This window comes from Hemitrygon akajei, chromosome 7 (assembly GCF_048418815.1).
Source record: "Hemitrygon akajei chromosome 7, sHemAka1.3, whole genome shotgun sequence".
NCBI lineage: Eukaryota > Metazoa > Chordata > Chondrichthyes > Myliobatiformes > Dasyatidae > Hemitrygon > Hemitrygon akajei.
This window is the reverse complement of record NC_133130.1, coordinates 39,513,894-39,528,077: the sequence shown is the minus strand read 5'-3', so window position 1 is coordinate 39,528,077 and position 14,184 is coordinate 39,513,894. Positions and strand designations below refer to the sequence as shown.

General features: G+C 38.2%; 1 protein-coding gene across 2 annotated transcripts in view; it reads left to right on the top strand.

Annotated features, from left to right (window-relative positions):
- srbd1 (S1 RNA binding domain 1) overlaps positions 1 to 14,184 on the top strand; it is a 293,464-nt gene that overhangs the window by 13,640 nt on the left and 265,640 nt on the right. For both annotated transcript variants that reach the window (XM_073050686.1, XM_073050685.1), the window contains exons 8-9: positions 3,209 to 3,347; positions 13,040 to 13,136. In XM_073050686.1, the coding sequence (XP_072906787.1) occupies positions 3,209 to 3,347; positions 13,040 to 13,136 (236 nt within the window). The remainder of the gene's footprint in view (positions 1 to 3,208; positions 3,348 to 13,039; positions 13,137 to 14,184) is intronic.

Below are 14,184 nucleotides of genomic sequence, written 5' to 3'. Positions count from 1 at the left end.
GTGAGCAAATGTCATGCTTATAGTTTGTAAAATATAAAGTATTTTCTTAACATCTTTGTAAATGCAACAACAAATAAAAATCCAGGTACATAATTCATGTTGCAGATTACCGTCACTGTATAATTGGGCCTTGGAAAGTGAAGGAAAGTTGTGCATATGAAGATCATTCACTGGGTTTTCGCTACATTAGTTACACCCACTGAAAGCCCAAAGCTCAAATCAAACTGACCAGCAGTTACGTAGGCCATTGCTGCCTGTCATCTGTTTGTAACTGCTTATTTCAGACTTCTATACACACATGGCCAACTGTGGAAGACCGCAATGACCTGCAATCTAGATGGTAGCAAGTATGACCTCCAAGTCTGAACTAGTTTTCCCATAGTCTAGCAGCTGATTCCTTAATACTGGGGAGAGGAACTAGATGGACCATGTCAGTGCTGGCTAGCTGGTAGATAGATTGATGATCCTATTCACTTGAATGGTTGCCCTGGGTAAAGGGTAGATGTAGGTAATATTTTATTTGAATTTTGTTTGTGTTTGACATTTTCTTTTTATTCAAATCTATTTGAATTAATTTTTAAATGTTCCTCTGTATTTACAACCACTTCATAACTTTGATAGCAGTGAACCTGCTTGGTACAAATAAGTAAAAACCTCAGTTTCTAGAAATCTGAAATTAAGTAAGAAAATGCTGTAACACTCATCAGGTCAGACAGCAGGCATGGAAAGAGAAACATTCCACTTAAGCTTCCGTATCTAAAAAAGCTAAGAGTAGTGTTACGTATTCAGGCAACAATAAATATATATGAGTTAGGCAAGGGTTTTTATAACAAATAACACGTTTATTAAACACTGAAAACAAACCCCCCCAAAAGTAAACAAACATTAGCTTAACCGGAGTTCAGCTGCTGTGCGGCAGATTCACAGTTCTTAATAGCGTTGCAGTTCAAACAGTTCTTAAAGCGGTATTGAAAAAAAACAGTTCTTTAAAGCGGTATGCCGAAAGTTCAAAAGCTCACAGTCCATTTTAAAAAGTAGAGACTTTTTAAGGTGATTTAAATTCTCTTCCACGTCGTTGTCCTTCGATTCCCGGCGTCGAACTTTCCCACGAAGAATTTTATGAAATATAACGGCTTAAAGGCACTGACCTTCCTTCCACACTATTCTCAATCTCCCGCTATCCCAGCGGAGATTAACACGAGAACAGTCAACAAAATCCTTCCGAATGAGGATCACACAAGGTTGAACTTTCCACCGTCGAAAATCGATTCTCCTCGATCTTTATCTTCCAAATTCTTATCTTCACTCTCCACCAGCAAAGAAACCGCTGGCAATGACCTTTTAAACTTTAGGCATTATATAAAACTTCATTTTTCAACTAAACTGCGCCATCACATTAAATCACGCAGTGACATGAAGTCAGCTTGGCAAATCTAGCCACGAACTGCCCCACCTGACAGGGTGGGTCTTCCTTTTATAACCTGTAAAAAAAAACCTGTCACATGACCTCTACTGGCAGGAAAATGACATCACTCCACCATCACAAGACCATTACCTCAAGTCCAGTATAACTTCAACCCCAGTCACGTGACAAGGGTACCACTGTCACGTGTCACGGGTACGTAACAGTAGACAGGCAGACATGGTGATGCACAATTTGTCTCTATTGAAAATTGTGAATGTCCTATGGGGTATGACAGGAATAAAACTTATTTTAATCAATCTTGGTTTTTTTTACACTTGTTTTAGATTAACATTGGTTGCAAGACACTCACTTCTAACAGCATAAATCTGCACTGGTACAGAAACTCAGTTTTGTTTCAGAACCATGAAGTCTGATAGGTTTGAAAGGCATATTCTCATTTCATTGATCATTGGTATCAATTCTGTTTATCGTTCCTGACAATTTCTTCAAGAATTGAATCTGATTCTCTTGTCCATCATTAGCAACTTTTGTAATATTTTATCCCAGTACCTTGCCTTTTACATTACAATATAATTTGCATTACTTCCTTGACTATTTTCATTTTAAATAGTAAATTATTAAACTTAATTGAGTTTAATTAAACACACACAAAATGCTGGAAGATCTGAATAGGCCAGGCAGTATCTATGGAAAAGGGTAAACAATTGGCATTTTGGGCTGAGACTGTTCGCCAGGACTGATTAATTGACTGATTAAACTTTATTGAGCTTCACTGCAAACTCCACTACTGCCACCGGTAAAGCAAACCGGGTCAAGTTATCTGACTTGCACAAAAAGAAACAAACTTCCAAGCACAGAGAGAGAAGTGGTTGTTGTTTTGGGCAAATAACTTCATCCAAGAACAAGGAAAATGTAGAAATGAATCATGTTTTAAGTTGCAGAGAGAGGGTGGAAAGAATCTTGTGGAAAGTCTGTGATAGGGTAGAGAGAGATTGAATGTCAAAAGTGGCATTTGGAGAGAGGATGGTAAAGACTATTGAGCTAAACAAATGATAAAGTTAGTGAGGTCAAAGTAGTAGACAAGTGAATATGAAATTAGAGAAAGGGAGAAATAGAAGCTGAATTCTGGAAATGTGAAATACAAGGCTGTAGTGATTGTAGCATTGAACTCATTGTTAGTCCAAAAAGTAATATGTGTACATTTTAGTGCAGGAAGTAAAATCAGAGAGGGACTAATTTAGCAAATTAATGTGGACATGAAACTGGAAGTTTGGGGTTACCCTGGCTATTTAACAGAGTAGTCAGCCAGTCTGTGTTTAATTTCATCATTGTAGAGAAGACCACAGGAGAAACACTGAATATAGTATTCCAGACTGAAAGGAATTCAAGTAAGTTGGTGTTTCACTGGAAAGTGTTCCTGTCCCTAGATGATAAAGAAAGGGGATAAGGGACCCACTCAGTCTCTTCTAGTTCCCCTGCAGTTTGTTTCAATTACTTTCTCCTGGTTCTCATCTGTCACAGAAGTACACTCTCATCCCGTCTCCAATCCTCTTCTGGCAGCTTGTTTGTTTTAAACTTTTCCCAATTTTGATGGCGGCTCATCAATCTGAAGTGTTCAATCTTTTTTAGATTCTGTCTGATTTGAAAATTCCCAGCAATTTCTATTTTATTGAGTTCCCTATTTATATTTGACATTGCAAAATGGAATACAATGAAATTATTATAATTTGTACACTTGGTAAACTATTATCTTTGTCTAAATATTTCCTTTACTGTTTTCAGTTTGCTCCTTATAAAAGTGGAAGCACAAAAACTAAAGCGCAGAAGGCCCGTCAACTTGGCCTAGAACCTGCAGCAAATCTATTGATTGACTGTCCGGGAAGATTTAACCTAAATAACTATATAAAGTCAAATGTAGAAGGTAAGTTTTCAACTTCAGATTCAGGTCTAATTGTATTTTATTTTACCCCCCCCCCTCCCCCCCGTGGGGCCGTAGAAGAAAATGTGGAAGATCACAGAATTAATAGTTTAACAGTCTTGTTTCAATATTCTTACTTTTGTCACTGAAGCAGATAAACATAGAACATATAGAACATAGAATAGTACAGCACATTACAGGCCCTTCGGCCCACAATGTTGTGCCGATCCTCAAACCCTGCCTCACATATAACCCCCCACCTTAAATTCCTCCATATACTTATCTAGTAGTCTCTTAAACTTCACTAGTGTGTCTGCCTCCACCACTGACTCAGGCAGTGCATTCCACGCACCAACCACTCTCTGAGTGAAAAACCTTCCTCTAATATCCCCCTTGAACTTCCCTCCCCTTAACTTAAAGCCATGTCCTCTTGTACTGAGCAGTGTTGCCCTGGGGAAGAGGTGCTGGCTGTCCACTCTGTCTATTCATCTTAATATCTTGTACACCTCTATCATGTCTCCTCTCATCCTCCTCCTCTCCAAAGAGTAAAGCCCTAGCTCCCTTAATCTCTGATCATAATCCATACTCTCTAAACCAGGCAACATCCTGGTAAATCCCCTTTCCAGTGCTTCCACATCCTTCCTATAGTGAGGTGACCAGAACTGGACACAGTACTTCCAAGTGTGGCCTAACCAGAGTTTTATAGAACTGCATCATTACATTGCGTCTCTTAAACTCTATCCCTCGACTTATGAAAGCTAACACCCCATAAGCTTCCTTAACTACCCTATCTACCTGTGAGGCAACTTTCAGGGATCTGTGGACATGTAACCCAGATCCCTCTGCTCTTCCACACTAGCAAGTATGCCTTGGAGTTTGTCCTTCCAAAGTGTACCACCTCACACTTCTCCGGGTTGAACTCCATCTGCCACTGCTCAGCCCACTTCTGCATCCTATCAATGTCTCTCTGCAATCTTCGACAATCCTCTACACTATCTACAACACCATCAACCTTTGTGTCGTCTGCAAACTTGCCAACCCACCCTTTTACCCCCACATCCAGGTCGTTAATAAAAATCACAAAAAGTAGAGGTCCCAGAACAGATCCTTGTGGGACACCACTAGTCACAACCCTCCAATCTGAATGTACTCCCTCCACCACGACCCTCTGCTTTCTGCAGGCAAGCCAACTCTGAATCCACCTGGCCAAACTTACCCGGATCCCATGACTTCTGACTTTCTGAATAAGCCTACCATGTGGAACCTTGTCAAATGCCTTACTAAAATCCATGTAGATCACATCCACTGCACTACCCTCATCTATATGCCTGGTCACCTCCTCAAAAAACTCTATCAGGCTTGTTAGGCATGATTTACCCTTCACAAAGCCATGCTGACTGTCCCTGATCAGACCATGATTCTCTAAATGCCCATAGACCCTATCTCTAAGAATCTTTTCCAACAGCTTTCCCACCACAGATGTAAGGCTCACTGGTCTATAGTTACCTGGACTATCCCTACTACCTTTTTTGAACCAAGGGACAACATTCGCCTCCCTCCAATCCTCCAGTACCATTCCTGTGGACACCGAGGACATAAAGATCTTAGCCAGAGGCTCAGCAATCTCTTCCCTCGCCTCGTGGAGCAGCCTGGGGAATATTCTGTCAGGCCCCGGGGACTTATCCGTCCTAATGTATTTTAACAACTCCAACACCTCCTCTGTCTTAATATCAACATGCTCCAGAACATTAACCCCATTCATATTGTCCTCACCGTCATCAAGTTCCCTCTCATTGGTGAATACCCAAGAGAAGTATTCATTGAGGACCTTGCTCACTTCCACAGCCTCCAGGCACATCTTTCCACTTTTTTAATAGGTCCTACCTTTACTCCTGTCATCCTCTTGTTCTTCACATAATTGAAGAATGCCGTGGGGTTCCTCTACCCTACTTGCCAAGGCCTTCTCATGCCCCCTTCTTGCTCTTCTCAGCCCCTTCTTAAGCTCCTTTCTTGCTACCTTATATTCCTCAATAGACCCATCTGATCCTTGCTTCCTGAACTTCACGTTTGCTACAAATAAGTCATTTGTATTTAACTATGTAAATGCTGTTATATGATGAAATCAGTTTTTTTGCTACAATATGTTTATTTGCATTTTAATACCATGAAATACAACTTTTACCTTCCTATACTGTCTTATATTATTCAGAAAATACATAAGTTGCTGTATTAACACAACAAATGACAACACACACAAAAAAGGCCACAAAAAATGCTTTTCCTATTTCAACAAGTGGTAATCTATATATAAAAAATGTGTAAAATTTAACAGTATTTATAATACAATTCAAAAATCATTAAGTAAATAATATAAATTTTCTACAAATTTTGGAAGCTGCATTGTCTACAAATGGTAATACTCTTTTAATCTTCTGTTAAGTCCAAATCCTTGACATAGTTAATGAAGGGTCGCCACATATTCTCAAATATCTGCTGTTTAGACCTTAATATATAGGTTATCCTTTCCAGTGGGAGACTTGATAACATCTGCCTTATCCATTGAGTAGTGCTTGTTCTGTGAGTACTTTTCCATAATTGTGCAATACATTTTTTAGCATGAAGTAAGCTGAGATCTATAAATGCACATTTTAATTCCACGTCCCATTCCCATTCTGATATGTCTCTCCATGGCCTCTACTGTCAAAATGAATCGAAACTCAGGTTGGAGGAACAACACCTTATATACCGGCTGGGTAGCCTCCAACCTGATGGCACGAACATTGACTTCTCTAACTTCCGTTAATGCCCCTCCCCTTCTTACCCCATCCTTGACATATTTAGTTGTTTGTCTGTTCTCCATCTCCGTCTGGTGCTTTCCCCCCACCTCCTTTCTTTCTCCCGAGGCCTTCCGTCCCATGATCCTTTCCCTTCTCCAGCTCGGTATCACTTTCGCCAATCACCTTTCCAGCTCTTAGCTTCATCCCACCCCCTCCGGTCTTCTCCTATCATTTCGCATTTCCCCCTCCCCTCACTACTTTCAAATCTCTTACTATCTTTCCTTTCAGTTAGTCCTGACGAAGGGTCTCGGCCCGAAACGTCGACAGTGCTTCTCCCTATAGATGCTGCCTGGCCTGCTGTGTTCCACCAGCATTTTGTGTGTGTTCTATAAATGCTTGTTCATTTTTACTGTAATTATGTTTCTCTGGGTACAAACCCAACAGAAAGAGTTTAGGGTCCAGTGAAACTTTTTCTGAAATAATTTTCTCGATTATAGCTCGTACGTCTTCCCAGAATGCTCCAGTCTCTCTACATTGCCACACACAATGAAACAATGTACCTCTAGCTTCTGTACATTTTGTGCATATGTCTGATATGTTTTTGTTGTATCGGTTTAATTCCACTGGTGTGACATATTGTCAACATTAACCATTTGTACTGTATCAATTTAAAGCAAGTGTTTATTGACTTAGTATGAGCATTGGTGTACAAGCTGTTTTCTATTCTTCGTCCGAAATTTTAAGCTGCAAATTTTCCTCCCAAGTTTTCAATTTGTCTTGTGAATTTTCAGACGAGCAAGATACCAGCAAATTATAAAATTCTGAAATGATACCCTTTCTCAAACTGTCCTTTATCATGATTTTTTCCAAGTGTGAATGTAGGGGTCTAGTAAGTGTGTTGTTTTGGTATACCTTCACAAAACTTAATAGTTGGAGGTATTTGTAGAAATGTTTACTACTGAAGTTAAAGGTACACCTCAGCTCCTCAAAAGATGACATAATGTCTGAGTCTGCTAAATAAAGGTTTTGAATCATTTGAAGTCCCTTGGATTTCCATTCTTTAAATGTCGCATCTGCTCTTCCTGGTACAAAGAACTGATTGCCCCATATTGGGCTATATTGTGATAATACATATGGTTCCTTTAAATATTTTTTTACATCATACCATACCTTTATCATGTGCTTTACAATTGGATTTTTAGTTTGCTTCCGTAATTTTTTAACTGTATCTGAGTATATGTATAAAGGAAGAGGTAATTTTAGACCGTGAGATTCCATTTCTATCCAATGAGGAGAATCATTTGTTGAAAAATAGAACATTATATATTTCTCAGCTGTACAGCCCAATAATACCACATGACGTTTGGACATTTTAGACCCCCTCGATCAAATGGCAAATACAATAAAGATAAACAAAGTCTCGTTCTCCTATTGTTACATATATATCTCAGAAATATCTTTTTGATTTTTGAGAACAGGTCTAAGGGTGGTGGCAAAGGAATATTCTGGAATAGATAGAGTAGCTTTGGTAGTATATTCATTTTTAGAATGTTGATTCTCCCAATTGTAGATATTGGTAGAGCCACCCATCTTTCAATTGACTTATTAATATCTTTCATTAAGGGGTCATAAAGCATTAACAGTATGTTCTAACCTAGGTAGAATCTCTACTCCCAAATACTTAAACTGTTGTACAACATTAAATTGGATTACCTCTGAAATTGGATCCCTTCTTTCATTAGCGTTGAGCAGTAATATAGAGGATTTAGTATTATTCACTTTATATCTTGAAATCTCACCAAATGATTTAATTAGCTGTAGCAAGGTTGGGATCGATTTATTTAAATTGGATATAAATAAAATTACATTCTATCTGTCCTGTTGTTATTCCACAGAACTGAGGGTGTGAACGTATTGCTATTGCTAGAGGTTCAATTGCCATTGTAAATAATAAAGGGGAGAGTGGACAACCTTGTTGGCAACCTTTACTAATTGTTATTGGTTTTGAAATGTTTCTATTTGTTAAGATTTGTGCTGTCGAATTTTTGTGTATTACCTGAACCCATTTTATGAAGTTATTTCCACACCCAAATCTTTCTAAGACATTGAAAAGATAAGGCCATTCAACCCTACCAAAGGCCTTTTCGGCATCCGATGATAGAAGTGCTGTATCTGATGCTTCTGTGTTATTGTGGATAATATTCAATACCCTTCTTACATTATGGAAACCTTGCCTTCCCATTATAAATCCATTTTGATCTCTACTTATGATATCAGGCAGTAAGTTTTGTAAACGTTTTGCTAAAAGTTTACAGATTATCTTAAGATCAGAATTTAACAAACTAATGGGTCTCATGTTCTCACACCTGTTTGGAGGTTTATCTGGCTTTGGCAGTAAGGTAATCAAAGCTTTATTCATAGAGTGTGGAAGACTACCATTCTGAAATGCCTCTAGAAACATTTCCAAAAGTGGAGTTAGCAATTTATTCTTGAATTTTTTATACAGATCAATTGGAAGGCTATCTGGTCCTGCCCTTTTTCCTGATTTCAAATTATCAATGGCATGCCCAGCTTCTTCTTTGTTGATGTCTAATTCCAGATCTTCTTTATGTTCCTTTGAGATACGTGGTATAGGTAGCTCATCCAAAAACCTATTTAGGGTTTGCAAATTGATTTCATTTTTTGTATTATATAGTTCTTCATAGTAGACTCTAAAGGCATCATTCATTTCTGTGGGATCCACAACTTCGTGCCCGCTGAATATGATGGTTGTAATTGATGTCCTAGTTTCTAATTGTTTGATCTGCCATGCTAATAATTTGCCTGATTTGTCGCCCTGTTCATAAAATGATTGCTTTAGTCTAAGAAGACTAGAAGCAGTCCTAAATGCAGACATCGTCTCATATTCAGCTTTCAAAACTAGTAATTCTTTGTCCAATTGTGGGTTTCTGTTTTCAAAGACTTTTTCCTGGAGAGTCTTTACTTTGTGTTCCAATTGTACTCTCTCCTCACGCACCTTTTTTGATTTTGAGCCTGTATAACTGATAATATGCCCTCTAAGAAAAGCTTTAAATGCCTGTACATGCAGATGTTTGTGTAGTATTATTTTCAAAGAACTCGTCTATCTGTTTCCCTAAATATTTTACAAATTCTTCATCTTGTAACCATTTGTGTTGAAAGTGCCATCTAGAAGGATCTTTTGTCAGCTTTTTATCCATGTATTCTAGGCAACATGGTGCATGATCTGAGATCACAATATTGTCATAGTAGCAGTTCTGAATTTTGGTCCGTAATCCTGAGGAAATTAAGAAATAATCTATTCGAGAATACGTATGGAATGTACTAGAGTAACAAGAGTAGGTTTTGATATTTAGTTTCAATTCTCACCATATATCTATCAGATTTAATTCTTTGATAAAGTGATGAATAACTGTTCTACACCTGTTATGTGTTTGATCTATCCCTGTGGCCCTGTCCATACTGGGATTCAATGTACAGTTAAAATCTCCTGCTATTATGTATTGCCCTGCAAATGTTGATAAATTAAGAAACAGGTCTTCAAAAAAACTAGGGTCATCTATATTGGGGCCATATAAGTTTACTAAGTTTAAGTTTTCAGTTAATAGAGAACCCTGGATTATTAAATATCTTCCCTTTCTATCTTTAATTACATTTTTCACTTGGAATGGGACTGTTTTATGAATAAGAATCATAACTCCTCTAGCCCTAGGTAAGAATGTTGCTGTGTATGCACTACCCTGCCACCTCCTTTTAATTTTTATACTGTCCTCATCTAATTGGAGAGATAGAGGTGCAATTCTAGTACAGTTCCTTTTACATTGTTTGTTGCACATTTGTATTAAATATTAAAGACATTTTCCCTTGTGTCAGTTGGGAATTCTAAATAGGTTGTTGGCTTTGTAATTCCAAATGTCCTACATTTCCAGTAGGACAAAAAGACGGTACTGTTTACTACCTGTCCTGTCCAGCTTGTGAATGCCCAATGTGTGTGTGGCCCATCCACGTGGATGAGTGTTATGCTGACTGGTGGAATGGATTTGCTAGCTGCTGAGGTGTTACAGGCATCTTTTGCCATCTGAGAACTGAGTTCAGAGTTGTATTTCTGACTTGAGAACTGTTCAGGCTACAAACAGTTCACAGGGATGGGACCCTGCTGTAACCTGGGGAGCACCTGTAATTCTTGAAGAAGTCTGTCTCAGAGACTAAGCTGGCTCTGTGTTCTTTCTCTTTCCTGTCTTGGATGCAGTCTGATGTCATCCGTGGGATTTAGCAAACACAGTTGTTATCAAACTTAAAGTAGTTATTCTAATTTGAAAATTTCTCAAAAAATCGCAAATTAGGAAGTAATGAAAATATGATAAACTAAGATATCAAACTATATGAAAAAGATAAATTCTGGACTTAATAGGATATCGAGGAAACTATTTATACATATACAACTTTCAAAGCCAAGGATGTTGGAATTATATCATGATTATACTATGTTAAAAACACACTTAGTTCATCACAGCTAATTGTATCAAATTATGTTGCGGTTGTTTTCACATCTACAGATGGTAATATTACATCAGAGTTTATGTTATAGTTTTTGTTTTGATTGTATCTGTAAGTTGCAGTAGCACATGGATCAAAAGAAACTTCTGAATGGTTCTGTTTAGATACAAGCATGCAATCACTAAACTGACTGTCAAACTTTAAAAGTGGTTTTAAGAAATACCATATTCTGTCTTCAGTTTGTGTAATTGCACCTTTAGGATGAGGTGATTTTCTTTTTCTTAGGTGTATGATCATAATTCTTTGGCAACATTTAACCTGTAGGCTGCAGATTGAATGAGATCCCAAGTTTTTTGAGCATTCAGAGAATTAAGGGCTATGGTACAGTGCAGGTTTGTGTTAGAATTCTGTCACAGGAGTTCCCAAACTTTTTTGTGCCATGGACTCCTACCATTAACCAAGGAGTCCGTGGACCCCAGGTTGGGAACCCCTGTTTCATTGAGATCTTGATGAATCAAAAAGGATGTTTGATAGACTGTGTGCCCCTGCTTTCTTTATTGAGTTTTTATTTTACCACTGTTGGGTTGGTTGACGAAACTGAGGTTTTAATTTTGTGGGTAAACGATTTTGGTGTCTCATTCCATTAAATTTTTATATGTAGTTGCTCTTGTGGTGCTTTAGGGGGCAATCTATGACAACAAATCCAGTTCATGCACTGAACAAAAGTAAGCTGTTTTAAGTATGATACAACATTTTATAGGGAAAATAGGAGTAGGATATTTGTGTTGCTGATAGACTAGCACACAACTAAGGACAAATGTTTTTATCTATTTATGAAACATTAAGGAAGTAATCATAGTTTCCTTAAGGGGAAATCTTTACTGACAAATCTGTTGGAGTTCTTTAAGGAAATACGAGATCGGATACACTCTGCATTCTCCTCACAACTCAATTCCACTCATTTTTCTATAGTAGGCAAGCTTAGAGACATTGGTTCAGTTCCCTCATCCAAGTCATTGACCTGCAGTCCTGTGCAAAAGTCTTAGGTTCCTATATATAACTACTAGAGTGCTTAAGACTTTTGCAGAGTACTGTATTTGTCAATGTGGAGTGGAGAGTGAGTTTGTAAATCTGGCGGGAACAAAGAATGTTGGGAATGGATATGCTGGGGCACTATGGGAAGGGAATGGGGCAGGTGGCAGAGAGGGATTGTCAGGGCGGGGGGTTTCGCGGGTGCAGGCACACCAGCCCTGAGACACCAGGCAAGTTAATTTGATTCCAAACAATTGATTTATTGATCATTACAGAATATCTCTCTGGTGCTTCCGCTCCCCCCTCTCTTCCCCCCCCCCCACTTTTCCCATCCACAATTCCCCTCTCCCTGCCCTCTTCCTACCCTCAGTCCACAATAGAGAGCTATATCAGAATAATCACTCACGTGTTACGAATTTTTTTTTGTTTTGTGGCAGCTGTATAGAGCAACACATAAAATTATTACAGTACTGTGCAAAAGTCTGAGGCACACTAGTTATATACCTGTTCCTTAGAGTTTTCCGTAATAGTGTATATTGTGAATATTTGGACTGTAACATTGTCTCCTGCAGAAGCCCACTTGTAACTGCTTGCCAGCCCAAGTACTTGAAGTTTGCACACTAAACCCCCTTCACCACTGTATCAAAGGAGTGAAAATCAAAATACACCACATTCCTCCTTGCGTTATATCCTCCAAAAACTTGAGTAGAATTGTTGAGCATAATTTCCCTTTGTCTCTCCTATTTTTTTTTAAACAGTTATGTTTTATTTATCATAAGAACATAACAATGAGGACATTCTGCCATTGAGTCTTCTCTGCCATTCTATCATGGCTGAATTATTATGCCTTTTAATCAGTTCTTCTGCCTTCTACCTATAACTATCCTCTGACCTGCATGAACTGTTCCCTCATCTATAAAATCTAACCACTTTCCAGTCACCTTTGAGTTTGTATATTGGCTGCATGTTATACTGTAGATGGCACTGCTGGTGAGCCTTCTGCAATGGGTTAGTCAGCTAACGTTGACTGTTTATATCTCTGTTTGAATAACTATCTGAGTTCAAAGTAAGTTGATTATCAAAGTACACAGAATACAACACTGAAGGTGTTCCCTCAGATTTATGTTCTTGCAGGCATAATCCAAAATAAAATATAACCATAATAAAATCACTGAAAGGCCACACTAACTTGGATGTTCAACCAGTGTGCAAAAGACAACAAACTGCAAAATAAACAAACAAATAAATAAATAAACGATAAATAAATAAATAAGGCACGAGAAGAACAAGTGTCATTTGGTGAAGAGGAAGATTAAAGGAATGAATATGAACCTCAAAGGATGCTTAAAATGTTTCTTTGAATATTTCCAGGTCTTTCAAGTGTGACAGAAATAGCGACAGGAATACAACACATTTTAGCAGATATGATGTCTAAAGACAGGGATACATTGGACCATATCCGGAGACTGTAAGTATTGAAAAACCTTCATATAATCATTGGATGATTTGTGCACTAGGTAAAGAAAACGTAGCAAGTAATGAAGCGAAAAGTCTTTCATAAATGAAAAGCAAGTTGGTATAGTAATGTGGTTCGGTATTTTATAATTGTCATATGTACCAAGATACACTGAAAAGCTTGACTTCCATACTGTTTATACAAATGATATTGTACAGTGCATTAAGCTAGAATAAGGTGCAGAGTAACAGTGCAGAATAAAGTTAGTGACTTTAAGTCAAGATTGTTGATTATCAAATCCTTTATTAAATTGTGTACATTTCAAATAGATCTTTTCTCATTATAAGTTACAGTGATAGGAGGTCTTATCAACCCTGTCTCTTCTCGTATGACAGATCCACAAAGTCGTGCCTTCTGATTCTGTTTTGGATGCAGTGTCATATAAGACCATAAGACATAGGAGCAGAATTAAGCCATTTGGCCCATTGAGTCTGCTCTGCCATTCCATCGTTGCTGATTTCTTATCCCTCTCAATCCCATTCACCAGCCTTCTCTCTGTAACCTTTGACATCCTAACCAATCAAGAACCTGTCAACCTCTGCTTTAAGTATACTCAGTGACTTGGCCTCCAGAACCATCTATGGCAATGAATTCCACAGATTCACAACCCTCTGGCTAAAGATACTCTTCCTCATCTCTGTTTTAAATGGAGGTGCCTCTATTCTGAAGCTGTGCCCTCAGGTCTTAGAATCACTCAATACAGGAAGCATCCACCCCACATCTGCTCTTTTTTAAGCTGTTCAATATTTGACAGGTTTCAATGAGATCTCCCCTCATTCTTCTAAACTGTAGCAAATACAGGCCCAAAGCCATCAAACACTGCTCATTATGCCATATGCTAACCCTTTCATTCCTGGCATCATTCACGTGAACCTTCTCTAGACCTTCTCCAATGGTAGCACATCTTTTCATAGATAAGGGGCACAAAACTAATCACAATACTCCAAGTGCAGTCTGACCAATACCTGTTAAAGCCTCAGTATTACATTCCTGCTGTTAT